Source organism: Vanellus vanellus, assembly GCF_965231255.1.
Source record: "Vanellus vanellus genome assembly, chromosome: 1".
NCBI lineage: Eukaryota > Metazoa > Chordata > Aves > Charadriiformes > Charadriidae > Vanellus > Vanellus vanellus.
The window spans coordinates 216,778,530-216,797,280 of NC_138905.1; the positions used below are offsets into that span (position 1 = coordinate 216,778,530).

General features: G+C 38.1%; 1 protein-coding gene across 1 annotated transcript; it reads left to right on the forward strand.

The window, feature by feature from the left end:
* Nucleotides 1-13,276: 13,276 nt before the first annotated feature.
* Nucleotides 13,277-14,218, forward strand: LOC309683078 (taste receptor type 2 member 40-like; the record flags this gene model as incomplete). The annotated part of the gene is given in 3 exon segments (XM_082497281.1): nt 13,277-13,396; nt 13,399-13,475; nt 13,477-14,218. Coding segments are annotated over 3 exon segments (939 nt in total).
* Between the last annotated feature and the right edge of the window lie 4,533 nt (nt 14,219-18,751).

The window sequence follows — 18,751 nt, forward strand, 5'->3', positions numbered from 1 at the left end:
TAGCAAAGATCCTGGAGAGATTTTTAAGTGGTTTGTTTTTCCCAGGGAAAGCCAAACTTCACTTTCTTCTATTTAATCAAGTCTGCATAGTAAAGCTAAATGCAAAATAGTTGAACATCGTTGGAAATGATAGTCAGGGTCTAAAACAAGAATGAGGTGTTCTGTAATAAAAACACTTATAACAGTTATTTCTAAGTGGGAGTGAAGTGAATAACTAATTTCCATTTCTGAATTGAGCTTTATTCTCTTGTTTACTACACTGCACAAGAATAAGTCCACTGTATTTTACTGCGTTAGTCATGTGAAAGTGATACCACTGAATCAAATTTGTGCTTCTGCTTTATTACTGGATATGAAGAGTTATGAGTTGAAACAGCGATACGAAACCTTCTGAATTGACAAAATTGTTTCATTTGGGAGGCTATTCTGGATCCAGTAAAATTGTGGTTGGAACTAATTTTCGCCTTATGTTACATGGGACAAAATTGCTCTTATTGCTGTGCATGTATTTACAACCTCTGGCACAAAGGGATTCAATTCTTTTCTAGGATCCAGGTACTGCACTAATTCAAATTATTATAGCTGTGGCACAGGGGCTATATTTTGTGGTTGGATGTAATCAAAACCGTGAAATAATTATCATAATTCATAAAATGTTCAATGAAAAGACATCATGAGGCAGCGTAACTCACTGACGTTAATTCAGTCACACTGGTTGGGACCAAAGGTCCATCTGTCCCTTTGATGGCAGCAGAGAGCCTAGGGAAGATTGCGTAAACTGCGCAAATATAAATTCTGCTTTCTTCCGATATTTCCCCGGGCATTCAACTTTTACAGGGACTATGTGAACCAGAAATGTTTTTTATGTATTTAAGTAACACACAACTGATTTCATTCCTATGGGCTTGTCCATTCATCCGGAGTATCCATGCAGACTTTCAGCACTCGTAGTATCTTCTGACAAGGAGTCTCTCATCTTCCCTTTGTGTTATGTGGAAAAACACCTTCTTTTTCTTGCTTTTAACTCCTCTTTCATTTGATGCCACCTATTTCCTGTACTGGAAAAGACAGTAAATCGACAACCTTATTCACCTTCTTCATGTAAGATTTTTATATACCTACAGGTCCTATTCACCAGAATTGTCTATTTTCCCACATTGAAGAGTTTAGTTATTACTTCATTTTATTAAAGCCTGACTACAACTTTCCCAGGAAGAATCCATATTCAGAAATTAATTCCTAACAGTATAAATGGACCCTGTATTTCTTTTATTTTAGCTTAAAACACAGGGAAAAAAAACGCACAAGATTTTCATGATTTTGAATATGTTCCAATTAAATCCTATGAAGTGATTATCATTTGTTTCAGTGCTTCTCACTTGAGAAGAATATCATTTGAACTCTTTGAATACAGTAAGCAGACAAGTGTCATTGTGCTGAGCACTTTCTCAAGGATTTGACAGCTTTTTATTTCATGCATCATTCGCCCCCCGCTATAGTAATCGCACAAAGTAACATTTCATTAATGCAAATTTAAAAAGCTGATAGGATGTTGAGAAATAATATCTGGACTCAGGCATGTTGGTAATGGATTTCATTGTGCTGTGCTACCCCAAGCGATGCTCACACCAATGTGACATCTACTTACTGCAAAATAAATAAGAGATTGAATTGGAGATTATTTATTATTTTCTCTACGGCTGGGAACCCAGACTAAAAAAGCCAAATGAACCCAACTCCAGCACTATGCAGAAGCTGTAACTTAAATGGTGTTTATCATAAAAAGATAATCAGAATATGGACTTTTGCTTTCTTCACACTGGCCATGAAGAGGTACGAGGAACGACTCTAGTGTGAATCTTTCTGAATAGATAACATTTTTTCTTTCCTAGAGGAAGTGCCAGAAATATTGCTGACTTCCACGTTGAGTATGATTTGCTGTGACATGTGTCACTTACATTACTCAAAAAGTGTAAGTAAGCAATGAAAAACAGGATTAATCCAAATTTGCATCACAGGTGGTGTAGAGCATTGACAAAGGGATTTGAATTGCAGTTGGCTGTCAAAATGGCACAGTGGTTACACAAACACAAGTGAATCCAGCATTGTACCAGTGTGAGGCTGGTTGCTAATGGTGCTGAAATGTTGACTGCCTGCAAATGGTATTATGGTCTTAATACTTACATGCACTTAAAGGCAAATTTACATTAAAGGTATAGAGTTGGAAAAAGTAGGTGCTTAAAATTTTATAATTAAAAAATATTTATTTAAGTTTACCTATGTAGCATCCTGATGTTACAATCTTTAATAACACCACATAAAATTTTTTTTCACTGAGTACTTTCATCTAATAGATCCATTGCAACAGGAAACATCAAGATTTCTATTCGCTGGATTTCATTATTGCTTAGAAAGAATACAGGAGCATTCCTAAAAGGATTGGAAAGACCATTCTTTAAAATACAAAATTATATATAAAACAGCTTAAGTGAAACTACTTTACCTAAATATTAAAAAATACTGTCATGAGGTAAACTTGTATTCCAGACGCATTAGGAAACTGAGGACAACTTTCTAATATCAACATGTATATTTTAAACATTTAAAATCCAGTATGATGAAAAAGAAAGGAAGAAAAAAAAAACAAACTACCCCAGGTTATAGATAAGCTTAGTTTCTTAGATACACTATTTAATATAGTTTACATAAGAGCAGATTTCATTTTTTTCTTCTGATAGCTTTTCTAACTCTTGGCTCCTAAGTCCATCTCTGGTTCAAATATATCCAATGACAAAAGAAAAGTGATTTATTTCTGGGCACTGGGGCTTCCTTCACTGGCCAAATGCAGTAATCTATTGCCATCAGACACAGGTATTTCTAGACATCAGTATACAGCTGACAGATACTCCTCAGAGTTTGACAGATACCTGGCAGCTACCGGAGGTCACATCAGCCAATGGCCTTTAGACTCAGAGTGGGAGTTAATTTGAATGTCTACATATGAAAGGATCCTGTGTTGTTTCCAGTTGCTGCAGCAAAAGAGGTGGATCTTTGTGAAGTCCTGTTGCATAACTGTACAGATGTCTTGGATGCCTGGGCACCCTTGGTGGCGGTAGACATCTCTTCTGCCTTTCATCATAACAGTTAATAGACTGTGCAGAAGATCTCTGTTGATCTGCCTTTGGGTGCCTACTTTGGGCGAACTGAATCTCTCTGCAGGTTCCAGCGACTATTCTGACCAGATCTTTGTTTGAGATCTTTGAGATAGTAGACAACAGCGCAGATACAGACATTGAGATTTAGTGGGGCTTGGCAGTGTTAGGTTTATGGTTGGACTTGATCTTAAAGGTCTTTTCCAAGCGAAATGATTCTATAATTCTATGATTTAACCACTTAGCACTTAGGCATATGTAGACATGGACATTGAAACCCCGTCCTACACTGGATGGCAGTTACTAACTTAATTCAGTGCCCACTGTTCCCACAATACGGAGTACACTTAAGAAAACTACATGTTATTCAATAGTATTTTGGAGGGGGCAGGAATTTTTGAAGGTGGTTTAACTTTTCAGTATGTCTCCTATGTTCACTCCACCGCTGCACTGTAAGGTGCTGAAAGGTTTTTTTAGCACTCCAGATGTATCTTCTTTTAAATGACATTATTTTTATTGCAATCACTCCTGAGTGCTTGTTTTATGATTCGGGAATAGACAGTGAAGGAAGAGGGTTGGAGTGGTAGGGAAAGTGAAGAGATGCGTTCTGTTTCATCCACTTTATCTATATGGACTGTGATTAAGTAAAATAGTTCAAGTCATAATAAAAATCAGTCATAAGGATTGTGCTTATCTTTAAGTCTTGGTAGTCTAAAAGCAATCTTAATATCAGGTGTATGCTAAAAAGGCTGTCGTGAATAAGGACAACTTTTAAGAATGGCATTTCTGAACTGGGGTCACAAAACAGATGACTGCTGGCGACGGCAGGATATCTGAAACCTAACACAAGATAGAATAAGGAACACAGAAAATTTGCTCCAATGTAAAAGTCTGGCACCTGTATTAAAAATGTATACTTATTCTCTGGGTGAAGCTAAGCACAAAATGTAAGCTGAGCTTAGTACAATGACCAGTTTGCATGAAGTTTCACTGGAGTCTTTGACAACTGTTGAACAGGAAAATCCAGCTGGGTGGAAAGGAGTGCACTAACCATAAAATCTAATGGCAGCTATGGTTTGGGGAAAGAGAAGTGTGTAGCAGTTTTCTAACCCTTCGGGCTTATTAACAAATACATGAAAAGCAGTTCTAATTTTAACAGCAGATTAGCCAGACAGACTTTAGGATAAAGTATCTCTGGAACAGGAAAAAAGAAGAAAGGAAAATCTCCTAAATCCATTGAGAATCTGGACCAATTAAGGAGAGTATATTGTCAAACACAAGCTTGATAATTGTTCTATAATTTTGCAACTTTGTGTCTCATTTTAGTGTAATATTTTAACCTGTTCCTTAATAGAGTAAACCAAATGTATTTTATCTCTTCAATCTTGTTTTATAGAAAGTGTGATTGTTGAGTAATCTGACTCAGCGAAGAACTCCATTCCTTTGGATGTAGTGACTCTCTAAATACCAAGAAATGGCAGGATTGGGGAAGGTCTACCAACCAACTTCATAGTAGATTCCTGGAAAGTAGATACTGGTCAGTGGTTATTTTAAAGCCTAGTGACACTAGGGTATGGAGAAGAGGTCTTCCAAAGTGTTTGTGATAAGCAGTAAGAGTGGTGACAAGGTGGCTTCTGACATTGTGAAAGACTGTCCACGCATGTGAGACAAGGAGCAGTTACAGCTCTGCAGGTCCCTGAATGGACTGAAAAGTTATTTTCTTGAGATGTCTGATCTTCCCGGAACTCATACGCTAAAATTGGGTTTGCTACATCTTTGAAAAATAGTTTGGGACTTGTCTATTTCTGTACATGCATCTTTTTTGTTGTTGTGTCCTGTGATCCAGACATTTAATTTTATTGCTGGTAGCCTAAAAAGAGGAATATTGAACACACCTTAGCTTCCTTTTGATTTTCTTTTCCTATCAACTTCCTGACATCATTATTTTTTTCCCGCTCTTTCTTCCCTTGCTTAACAAGAAAAAAACATTTAAGTTGCAGTCCTCCTGGTGATTCAACACTGGGTTTTTCAAAGCTTAAAATGTCATCATGTTCCCCAGGCAAGGCAGGTTACCAAGGTCTGTTGTTCTGACTGAGGTAATTAGAGATTTTTCTTCTAGGTGTTGTGCATGATCACTGAAATTTTTGCAAGTCTTCAGATGAGTGCAAGGGGAACCTCCATGAAAATGACAAACTAAGAAGTTTAAATTACTCAGTCATGATTTAAAATCTTTACTTATTTTAATAAGGGCAAGAAAAATACATCTGTTGTTGAAACTGAAAACAGAGGGTCAATATGCTTTCATTGAAAAGCTTTCCCTGAAGAGCAATGTTTGTTATAACTTACAACTTATTAAGCTTTCCAACTGATGCCGTGCAATATACTATGAAACAAACTCAGCCCAGAGGAGCTCTTCTGGTCATACTAACAAAGATCAGATAAGGTTGTAACTAAGGCTGCAGACAGCAATAATTCACAATGTTGATAAGGAGATGAAAACAAAAGGCTTTATTATTGACCCAGCTTACACAATATTCATCTCTAGGGTCAGTAAAGAAAGCTTTGAGTAGCCCTTTATGTGCCACTGAGGAAGGCATAAGTAGAGGCGAGAAGCTAGTTCCTTCATCAGCTGAATTAGGTAGAGGAAAGGTGAGCAATCTTCTGGTCTTTACACTGGTCTCTTACAAGGGCACGTAGTGATAGGATGAGGGGTAATGGTTTCAAAATGGAAGAGGGGAGATTTAGATTAGATATTAGGAAGAAATTTTTCAGTAGGAGGTAGTGAGACTGGCCCAGGTTGCCCAGAGAAGCTGTGGCTGCCGCATCCCTGGAGGTGTTCAAGGCCAGGCTGGACGGGGCTTGGAGCAACCTGGGCTGGTGGGAGGTGTCCCTGCCCATGGCAGGGGGGTGGAACTAGATGGTCTTCAAGGTCCCTTTCAACCTAAACCAATCTGTGATTCTATGATATGGGCAAGGTTTTGGGAAAGCGGATTTGGGAGGGAATTATATCAATATCTCCAGTGTATTAAAAGTGATGCTCTTAGGCAGAGGATGACATAAACTAGAGGGTAATGAAAGGAGGAAATGAGAGGCAGTGGTGCAGGTAACATCCAGCGTTACTTGGGGAGTGAACAGATTTCCATTTATATTTTGCATGGTATAAACCATAAACTCATCTGCCTTGAATTGATGAATGTATACATTAAACTCTTTTTGTTCATGGCAAGAAGCAACTAATAATAGTCATTAGTTTGCTTCTACCTCCTGCTCCTTCCTTTTGGGGTGTACATGCATACTTACTTCCCTAAAACAGTAGTTACACCTTCCTTTTAATCTGTGTTAAATCGTTTGATCTTTTTGACCTCTCACAAGTATTTTAGAGGGCTCTTGCCATTAGTTGTGTCTCGTGGATATTCTATTTTGACAATGGCCTTCTTAAAAAAGAAAATAAAATTGTGTTGTACTGCAATTAACAGTACATTATCCCCAATACAATAATGACAGCGGCAAGACAACTTGCAAATTAATGGTAAAAAAGATTATCACCCTTTCACATTTCTTGAGATATTTTGCAACATTATTTCTTTGTACATTATAAAGTCAATGAATGTGTTAAATGACAGCATAATTTATTGTTGTTTACCAGATGCAGGATATTTTATTAAGGTTCACAAGCCTTCTATATCTTGTCAAATATGTGAGGAACACTTGATAAACCATTTTGGAAAGTGTCACAGACGCAAACAGCCTGTAAGAGAGCCAAGAATGCTGCTTCTGGGCACACTTCTTAAACCCAGATGTCGATGGTTCTCCTATAGAATTTTCTTTTCAAGTTTTCTTTTGTAGGCCTGTTTCTGCATCTTATACAGGAAACGTGCTCCCATGCTTTGCTTTAGTCAATTATTTTCCCATAATTTCTTAGTAGCAGTAGTACTTCTCTATGTTACGCCAGTGCTCAGAGATTTCAATCAGAGCTGGACTCGATACAATGCGTTATAAATGCTGTGTACAATTTACTATGGGCTGTAAAAACCTTATTTGCTAAGGAGCTCATGATACAGAGGTGAACAAATGTCATGAGGCTCTTGTAGCCACTTATTCCAATGAAATTAAATTTACTATGATGGCCCGGGAAGCAGTGTCCTTCCTCCAACTCAAAATAAAATATTTCTCCTTTATTTTTTTTCCATCACAGAGTATGAGCAAACAATAATAAGTTATTGTCATGTCCTTGACTCCCTTCATTAAGAAATGGAATGTGTACTGTCACATTAACATTCCTTCTTGAGTTTTTGGCCTGTTTTGCAAGTCCTCTAATTCAGTTGTGGTAGAATAACACCCTAGTAGTCAGCAAATGGTTAACATTTGTCAAACCCAACACTATAATGTCAGTATGATGAGGGTAAAATTTTAAATTCTTCCAAGATTTTTCTCTGCAAGTATAATCCCCAAAGGAAATTCCAAGATTGCAGCTGGGTATTCTCTTGCTTTTAGGCAGGAGGCAGGAGGGAGACTGCAGGATGCAGGCACTGCAGTTAGGTTGGTGATCCAGAGCGCTCTGGACTAACGGCCAGCTCTGCTGTTGCAAGACTAGAATATTAAGGTTAAATTTAAATTTCCAGGCTTGGGACTGCTTCCCCGTGATGATGTCATCCTCATCCTCATTTCATGATTCATGATGTCATCCTCATCTCACTCTGGGTCATGGACCAGCCTTTACTTGTCTATGTCTCCATGAGACGGGAGCCCTGGCTCTCAGATGGGAAGGGAGTTCAGCTGCACAGACTTTCTAGATGTCTGCCTCTAACATGTTGTGTTTCGTTTTTTTTTTTTGTTTTTTTTTTTTTGTTTTTTTTTTTTTTTCTGAATGTGCTGGAGCTATCACATTAGAAATTTTGAAATTGGATCCAAATTTTTATTGGTGTTGACGAGAACACCAAAAAACACATCTCTTAGCATGCAGAGAGATGAGTGTGTATAATGAAGTGATGTCACACCAAAATCCAAGCTCTTGCTTCCAAAAATAACAGCAACAACTCTATGAGAAGAAGAAGTCAGTCCCATTGAACATGTTCTAATTTTTCCTATCCCCAATCCAGCCATAGACAATTACTTCTCACTAAAAATTGTGAAACAGTGGCTGTAGTTGGATGATTCATCAGCGACATTTCCAAGATACGCATCTTCCTGAACAATACCGGAAATAAATCTTCCAGTATCATATTCATACGCTTCTTGCTCCGAGTAAAATGCCAAAAGATTAACCAGATACCAGTTAATTGGTGTTTTGTGGATCTTTGTATGAGCCGAACAGGCAGTGTTTTACAAGAGTCAGAAACTGTTTGCTGTGCTGTAATAATGTCTCTAACTACTTCAACGATAAAAGTCATTGTAGGGATTGTGAGAAGTGTATTTATTACTGTTGTTAATTAGAATGCATGAATCAAAAGAGGAAAGCTGTTGTACTGTAGGATGAACCTGACTTCTCTGAGTACAGTGAGATTTATCTTGCAAGGGAAAATATTGTATAAATTCAGACACTTCAGTATTTACTATTTGTGTCACGCTAACATTGTACTATGATTATTTTTAAGAATTTCTAGTCTCTGCTTTACTCTGTGGTTCAGCTGCTTTTATAAATTCACCAGAGGATAAATTCAAGGAACTCTGACATATTCTAGGGTCTCTTGTGTCTCCTCTGTCAATTAAACCTAGTCTGATCATGACCATTAATTCTGTAGCTCAAAAAGGAAGTCTATGAAAAAGCCTTAATGTGACAACATTGTGCCTGTGTTGTGCAAATCCTTGTTATGGTTTGAAGAACCCAAAACAATCTAATGTCATTTAGACAATTATTCTATCACTGGATGACCTCTCTCCACCAGGGAAGGGGAATCAGGAAAAAAACAAGGAAACCAGAAGGTTGAAATGCAAACAGATTTAATAGACTAATACTAAATAATTAACACTAATAATACTAAAGAACCAATATTGATCCCGATACCAATATAAAATATGAAAGGATTACACTCAGCCCACTCTATCCATAGGAAGCTGTGCTCTCCCGGGGGTGGACAGCAAATGTCGGACACTGAGAGCGCTGCGGCTTCGTGGGGAAGGGAAGGGCTCAGGGGTTCAGCACTGGGGCAAGAAGTTCTCCATCATAGAAGAAAAAAAACTCCTCAGAAAATTTTCTAATTTATATTGAATGTGACGTTCTTGGTATGAAATAATCCTGTTGGCAGCTTGGGTCAAGTGTGCAGGTCTTGCTCCTCCACGTTCCCGCACCTGGCAAGCTCGAAAACACCGAGACCTTGAAACTCACATACTATAACTGGCTATAAAGTAAATATTTTCACAAATTCAGACACTAGAGTCTTCTAAAAATGTAGTTTTCCATAGCATTAGAAAAGACCTTACTGAAAAGTAAAATTACTGAAAGAGAAATTAATCCTGTGTCGCTCAAACTAGGACAACCTTTTATATCTTTCCTTGTACTTCGCAGAATAAGTAATTTTCTTCCTTACAATCCTCACTTCACACCGATTGCTGCTGGTCTTATTGTGGAGACCAAAGTGAATCTGTATGTCTGATTTCACATACCCGAGGACATATGCTTATGTAAGTGTTTTTAAAAATATCGATTTCTGGGTTTGTTGTTAAACTTAAATTGACATCTTCTGACTACGTAATTTAGAATTCAAGAATCCTACAATCTAAGTAGTAGTTAATTTCTAAAAGTTTGCAGTAATTGTCATTAATCATAATTTATCCCAAATAAAAATAGATTAATCTGATGATTTTTCATGATATAAAGTATTCTCTGAAATGTTAAACTTCTGTGACTACAGCATTAAAATTTTGATACACAGTGTCTTTCGGTACTATAGACTCCATTCACCTCCAAATCTGTATATTTATAAATCACTGTTATAAATTTAGAAATTTGAGACTTGTTAGAATGGAGACGAAACAAAACAAACCACCTCGTAGGTTTTTTTTTTTTTCTTTGCAACAGCGTGAGGATAATCCATAAGATCACTTCTACATCTCAGGTTGCTGTCAGGGATTTCTTCAGAGAAGGTTCCCAGACTGAAGGGTGCTAGTCACACTTTCACAGTGTCCCACCACAAGCCATGCCATTCCTGTCTCATTTTACACTGCCATCACAGTTCAGCATATTGAGGATGACACCTAAAGTACACAGATTTGTGGTACACAGTAAAAACCTTCTGGTCTGGCTTGTCTGCAGTGTATATGCCCTTTAGACATGGTTCACTTGTGCGGGGTGCTCAGACTACCACCACCCTTCAGTATCCTCAGTCAGCTTTCGGCAAAAGCATGTTGCAACTAAATTGTGAGGTTAGGAAAGGGCAAGAAACTTCAAGGAGCTTCATACCATGATGTTCTTCAGTGGACAACCTGGTCACTGTGTCTGGGGTCAAATTAGAGCCAGCATCAGAGGTGGTCATGTCTTGGTTGCTGTCTCCCCATAAATTGTCCTTTTGCGTCTTGGTGCTTGCAGGTGTGTGTCACAGCATCTGTGAGTAGACTCACTATGTTCTGGAGAATCTCTGAATATGATAGTACCAGTACAGTCCACCAGGAAGTTCTTGAGCTAGTGGGAGACAAAAGCAAGAGAAATATTTATATAGAAGCCATTGCAGAGCAGAGCACATTAGAAGTGGGTCCCTGACAGAGCACTGAGGGACAGGCTGCTTCCTTCACCTGAGTTGTGAAGACTTAAATGCTACCAGGGTGCACAGGTTGTGTGATGGCTTCTTTCTCAAGGAACAGGTGGGAGTCTTCAAGGCAGGAATGTTCTTCTGTGTCTCAAGTAGTTGCTCCCATTTTTGGCCTTGCTTAGAGGAAAATGAAATGGGTAGGTAAAGATTAGATATTGTTTTGCTTGAAATTCTCATTTTTGATAGTGTATATGAAGACAGAATAGAATTTTGTAACTTTGTTGGAAAGGTAAAGAATTCATTTTAGTCATGCATTTTTCTATATTACATCTTCCATTGTAGATTCTTCTACTTTATAATTGCAGTGCTGTTTTTTTTTATAAGTGCATAAAATGCAAGTGTTATTGTCATGTTCCCTTGAGTAACTTAATGACTACATTTTTGAGGTAACTGACTACTGTAATTATGTAATGCATATTCTGTGTACAGGAAGATTTATGCATATAACTTTAAAATACACTGTAGGCGTTGAGTTACACTTCCTTTATCACTTTTTTCCTTAGTAAGATGTGACTTTTCCACTATTTTGAATACTTTTGGTGAAGAACATGATAGAAAAAGTAAACATACCACTGTATCCTTAGTTTAGATTTGTTAGTTTGTTTTTTCCCTTGGGATTTTTAAAATGTGGAGCCAATATACAATATTTTGTAGATGTGTCTCAGTGTTGTTTTTGTTTTGTTGTTTTGTTGTTTATTTCTTTTTATTTATTTTGCATTGTTATGATGAAGAAAGTAAGCTCTTTTTTGAAGGAAAACAGAAAACAAAGCTCCTAGTCCTTGTGATTACTAGGACCTGAATTGAAATATAAATTTAATAAGAATGACAGAAAAAAAAAAGCTACGGAGATTTTACATCCACCTTTTTGTTTCAATAAGTTAATGAAGAAATATACCAATTTAAGTTAGCTGTTTATTTTCTGAACAATTCAACAAAACCTTGAAGTTGGACATAATGGTAAGCAGTAAATTAAATCGACAGTTTTTAGCATATTCAGATTAGAATCTTGGTCTAACTTTTACTTCGAGTCATTTTACTCTTTTGAGAAGTGGACTCCAGAAGTAAGGGTCAACTTTCCCACGAAATGATAAATATATTAATGCCAAAGAACTTCCAGACTTTTTACAGCAGCCAAATGATCTCAGCTGCTTCTTGCCCTGTTGTCAAAGTCTTCATTTTTTGTTTTGTATTTCTCTGATTCAAGAAAGAATGTATTGACAATATTAATGTGCCAATCCTGTATTCACAGATCGGATTAATGGGCCTGGGGTTGAGAAGATGAGGACAAATTGTTTTGTAAATCCAGACCTATTTCTTTATAACGGAAATGGCAACCTGGTCTTGTGGGAGGTGTCCCTGGCCCTGGCAGAGGAGCTGGGACCAGATGATCTTTAAGGTCCCTTCTGACCCAAATCATTCTGTGATTCTATGATTCTATAAATAAGCACTAATAAAGGATGCAGATTAACGGGCCCACCCTCTGTGCTGGACCGCTGTGCCCATTACAGCATCTAGCCACGGCTGACTTAGGTGTGTAGATGGATGATAGACTTCCACTCCATAAAGCAGAACAGGTCTAGATCTGCTGCCTAGAGGAAAAATCTTCTCTGGAGCGTGCAGGTGGGGCAGAGGCCGGGACAGTGAAAGCAACTGGAGAAGGCAGGGCTTTTAGCAGGGCTCTGCTTCACTAACCTGTCATCACTGCTCATCATAGAACTGATCCCTGTCATCTTTTGATCCCATATATGTGACCAATACGAGATCTAACATGTAATAAGCGGACAGCTATATGGAGCAGTAACCCTCGGGCAAATACCGCCCTGTTGCCTAGAGTCCTCTGCTAAAACAGGGCTGGAGGCTGTACAATATTCGTCACGTTAAAATGGTTGCAACTACCTGGTGTAGTTATAATTAACAGACCTTCAAAGCAGTATGAAAGATAATGGTTGTGATATAAGACCTCTTGCTAACTCTCGTCATATGCTGCTGCCTGTGTTGCGTTGCACGATGCATCCCTTTCCACGTGGTTACGGTTGTAACCAGAGAGCCACAAAGCTCTCTGTCATTCTAGGTGGGAATACAGACAATTGGACAAAAGATGGGGAGGTTAATACAGCTGGCTACCCCACATCCCTAGGGAAAAACATAAGCAAATCTTATGCATGTAAATGGTTGGAATTAATTATTAAATCCTTCTCTGATTTGCACATTAAGGAAGAACATCAACAATCATTTTCCGCTGTCATCTCCAAATGTCTTTTTGTTCCTAGACATAAGGTGAGCAGGCTGGAGCTGGAGCTAGTCAGACCCCACCAGGTCTGCTCAACCTCTTGCACAGCTCCACAAGCTTATCAGGCACAGGTGAAAAAAAGCAGCAAGATGTTGCCACCAGTTCTTATCCTCTCAATAAGTACTGTGGCTATTGAAGTTGTTGTTGGAGTTATTGGAAATGGATTTATTACAGCTGTTAATATCATTAACTGGATCAAAAGCAAAAATAAATTTCTTCCGCCGATATGATCCTGATCTTTCTAAGCACATCAAGATTTATCTTGCAGATGACCATGCTGATGCACATTCAGTCTTTACTTTGCAGATGAATTTAAGTTGGCTTCTGTGTACAAAGCTTTTGGTGCTGTATGGATGTTCGTAAACCATGCCAGTCTGTGGTTCAGTACCTGGCTCTATGTACTCTACTGTGTAAAAATAATCAATGTCACCCAACGGCTGTTGCTGCAAATCAAGCTCAGAATATCTGGGATGGTCCCATGGCTGCTTCTAGGATCGTTGGTGATCTTTTCTGTGACTTCTTTTCCTTTACTATGGATTACACCCAGCACTTACCTCTGCAGCTCAACAGGGAACTGTAGAGAAAATAGCACAACACATCACACTGACAGGGACAGTTCGCATCTCTACCTGCTTCTTCTTTACTTTGTAGGTTGCTTTTTTCATCTAATACTATCTGTGGCAACCTCAGCCCTATTAATTACTTCTCTGTGGAAACAGACAAAGATGCAATGTTATATAGATACTTTTAGGGATCCTTTGATAGATATTCACCTAACTGCCCTTAAATCCATTATTTCTTTCCTGATCCTGTATCTCTCCAGTTCTGCAGCTCAAATTCTGTTGATGCTGTCGACTTCTCAAAGTAAAGATGTAAAAGTTGCGGTTTCCTTAGTTGTAGCTGGAGCGTATTCTTCCGTACACTCTATCATCCTGATCATAGTCAATTCAAAACGGAAATTGGCATTCAGGATGTTTTGCCAGCTTCTTAAGTGCTGTTTGGAAAACATGGCTCTATGCTTCATATTATAGCTTGAGAGAAATATTCTCCTGTAACAGATCTGGAATCAAGACTTTTATACACGTATTGTTTCACTGTCTTTTTTTCTTAGTCGGTAACTTTCATCTTTCAGAGATTTCTGTGATTAGACTTCCTTAACATTTCAGAACATCTGAAATAACATGCATTTTTGCCTTTTTTTCTACACCGCTCTTGCTCCCTGGAATTTATGTAATAAAGCGTGAGAATAAGAAGGCACTGAAATGTAAAAAAAAATAGAACTTAAATAATACATCAAGTACAGCATGCTTTGTGATTTCAGATTATCAGTTTAAGACTGACAGTTTTATGATAATGTTTCAATTGAAGAAAATGGGGCTAAACCAGAGACGAAATTTAAAGAGCTCACAAATAGCAGTTCTCTGCTTAAGGATCTTTCACCTGAGAAGCTTAAAATTGGATGAAACGGATACTGTACAAGCCATAGCTGGTGGGACATATGAACAGAATATTCTTCTAAACATGAAAAACTAGCTGAAAGATAATCTGAGGGAAAATTAAAATATGGAAACATACAGCCAATTAATCTAATCAAATTATATTCTGAATCAGGTTTATTTGTGTTAAGATTCTAGTATGTATACAGCAATGTAATGGTTAAATACCTCTTTAAAATGGATCCTTTTAATCAAAACATATTTTACACTCATTCGTTTTGGATTACTAAGGCAGTGATTACAATGTAAACAGATGTAGGTACATAGATCTACCTGTCTGCTGTAGAAAATCTCCTCTTTGTTGAATTGACCATTCTGATCACAAATTTGCCTTTTTATACGATTTACTGCTGCTTTGAGTAGTTGTGAGTTGTTTCTAAGTTTGGTCTTTTTTAATATTTTATGTTACTATAAAGTTTCACATGCAGTTGAATAAATATGTTCCTCAACAAATCCTGCCATGTCACATCAAATAACGTGTTAGATGACTTTACTCTGAAATTCTCAGCTTAGCTCGAGTATTTTTATGCTGTATATCCTCTCTGCAGGCATTTAGGTGATACTAGATTATAAATCACTGTGGTGAGAGTTTCAATCCCATCTATAAAACTAATGAAGAGGGTGATTCGCTTTGCCTTGGAGTGTATCAGCGCCAGTATTTGAAACATTGGAGTAATACCTTTATAGAATACTTTGAAATCGCTATTTAACCACATTAGGTAAGGAGAGAATATAATGTTTGAAACCAATATACTAAACTATTTTTTACAATGAAATATATATTAATAAATGAATGCACTGTGCAATATGAAGTGATATTATTAGCGAGTGTAAACAGTGGGGTCAAACTGCAGAGCAGGAGAGGAAGATGATTAAACTCATAAAAGCAGCATTTGGAGCCGCAGTACAACGTACCGTAAAACTAAGACCACCGTAACGTCCAGTGCTGTGTGTTCTGCGTCCAGAGAGACGCCAAAGTCCCTTGAGAGCCCTGCCAGTGTAGTTCTGCAGGGAAGCAGATGGGAACCGCCGTGCTCACGCCGCAGCACCACCCTGCTCTACAGCTGTGCGCCCTGCCAACGTGGACCAAGATTAGAGGAGTCACACAGCCATAGCTCTTCTGGTCCTTTATCCAGCTGGCAACATCATGAAAAGAAAGCCTCCTGAAAGAAATGAGGGATTCTTTGGTGTTGATTTTTTTTTTTTTCTTTTTTTTTTGGGTGGGGTGGTGGTGGTGGTTATGGTGTTTGATTTTTTTTTCACCTGATGAGGAAGCTCTGGTAAAATTCATTTCTCCAATGAGCACATTTCTCTTTAGGGATTTCCAAACCCATTTCTGGTGGCAGTCTGAAGGAAAGAGATCAGAACCAAGTATGAAAATAACGATCCCTCGTCAGCTTTTTCACTGCCTCCTCACCTTCAGGAGGGGGAGCTCTGAAGCAGGAGCAATGATTAATAAAACATCCTTCAGTGCTACTGGGGAAGAGGAGGACAAAGCTCAAGCACTTGATGTCTTTATATTGTATTGATGAAAGTTTTGTTACACACAGCAGAGAGTGAGATACGTGGGTACATAAATTAGAATTTTAAATGACTGAATTGGTAAATAAATTATTAGTTTTGTCCTTTCCCTTCCCATCCTTCCTCCAAGCTTCAATTTATTTTCATGTCTTCTTCCACGGTAGACACAGTTTCCCATTTATTTTCTGATCTTGCCCTGCTCTTTGGATTTCAACCTTTCCCTTCCTAAAATCATTATCTGTATTCTCTGCAGACCTAGTCTTCTTTTTTCCGGTACGTATTAAAAAAGCTTTATTTTACAACAAAATATCATGCACCACATTATAGCAGGCTTGTTTCTATATCTAGTTTATCCCAGAAAGCAGAGAAATAAATAGGATTAATGTTTTGGAAAATACTATTTTTGCACAAAAAAAAAAAGAAAAAGAAAAAGAAATAAAGAAATTCGTTGAGATTTCATTGTTTAAGAAGTGTTTATATGGTGATTGAAAATAAGACTCAGTTCACCAGTACAGTTCCCTTGCAACTTTGCAAGTTACAGGGAATGTAGACAACATGAATGGGAAAATGCCGTCTGCAGCTCATATAAGGCCAGTAGCTATGGCAGCACCAAGATCATTGTACGGATGATGAAAAAACTGATTAGTGCAGTTGTTCACAGTGACTACATGAAAACTAAGCCTGGTTGGTCCTACAGTTTTTTATTTTTTTAGTGCCATGGCACTCTCTTTTCTAGGTGAGAATTCATCACAATTTTTTTTCCAGGAAAAGCGGTATTTTTGTTGGGCAGAAATTAAGGGATTTCTGATTGCAGCCTCGGTAGCATCTTCATGAAACTGGCAAATATCTCCCTACCGTTCTTCCGGCACAAGAATCAGAGAGGAGAGCTACCACAGACATTCTGGGTTTCAGCTGCTGCTCTGCTTTGTCAAGTCTTTCCTTCTGCCTGGATTAATCACAGGCTGTACCTGACCAAATCAGCAGCTGGATGATGGTTATGAACTCTGATATCTCTAGTATTAAGATCTCTCTTCTGCTAACCATGGAGTCTTAGTTTTTCTTTCTGATATTTTGATGTCCTTCATGGTGCTTATTACCTCTCTGCAGATACACAAAGCAGCACTGCCGGCTCCAGGGATCCCAGAACAGATGTTCTTATAAATGCCACTAAAGCTCTAATTTTCTCCGTTGCCAGTTTTATAACACTGATCATGAAGCCTTTGACCTTCTTTGCATCTGACAGCACCATGGTGCTAATTTTAGTCTGATTAATTTTGGTTAATCTCAAAAGTAAAATAAGTGTCAATGAAGATGCCACACTGTACCTATCTTTTCTTGAAATATGACCTCCCACCTTCTTGAAAGGTCTGGAGAAATGTTCTACCTTGTGGAAGAGTTTATAATAGGATTATAACCTGGGATTACTTTTATCTCTATTTATTTATTGTCTTCCCTATCGTAATGCTAACCTTCGTTCCATTAATATCACAAGGACAGTGTCTTCAATGTTACAAAATACTTCTCAAAGCTAATCCCTCTTCCCCTCAATATTTCTTATCCTGTTTGTTTCTTGTTTGAGGACATCTGTATGGGAGGTCATTGGAGCTTAGTTAGGTGTATAAATAATGCTGTTCATGAATCTGTCAGGCAAACCCTGGGTCTTAATGGTTATTAAGAAAAGAAAAAAAGAGAAAAAAGGTAAAAAGAATTTGGTTTCTGAATGAATGCGCAACCGGTTTTGACTATCCATGAGTATTACGAAAAATAAAGTAACTGCATGTTAATATCACTTTTAGCTAAATGCTTCATTATTTTCAAACTGCCATTTCTCCTATGCTTTTGCAACGACTGAAAAGAATTTTACATTGGCCGAAATAATCATAATGAATATCAAATACTGGGCAACATATGATGAAAAAGAACATAGGCACTCTTAAAACCAGAATTCTTGACACTCATAAGCACTTCAGAGGTCAGAGGGTTTTGCCTCATTCCTAAAACTTTGCTCTTTTCGACCCTGAGAGGCCATATCCCTTCTCTAGTGTTCAGCCTACCTGTGTGTAAAAGGGCAGGGACAACATTTTATCACCAAAAAAACGAGCAGTAGTATGGATGGCAGCTGCAATGTGATTTGTGGGGGCTTTAGAGAAAGGAGAGAAGCGAGGAGAAGTTACACAGATCCATGCCGTCTACTTTGGCTGGTCTCTTTTCACAGTTTGGGTAAACAGCCCGGGGCAGTGGTGCACCCTTCCAAAAAAACAGATATTGCTGAACTGGGATCCATGCACCGAATGCTCCATTGCAGATCAATTTTCTTCCTCTCATAGGAAAAGCAGCGGCAAAGTGCTAAGCAGGAATAATGACTTGATATCATCGTCCCTCGGTTGCCTGTTGGGGAGGAGGGGTGAAATTAAACCCTCTCTGGCCTTTAGGCACTCAGATGTGATATTGTGATGAGATTAAGATGGATGAGTGAATTCATAAATTAAAAAATGGATTGGTAGATGATTAGAGTAGTTCTTTTTATCCTCTTCCACTCCATTCATC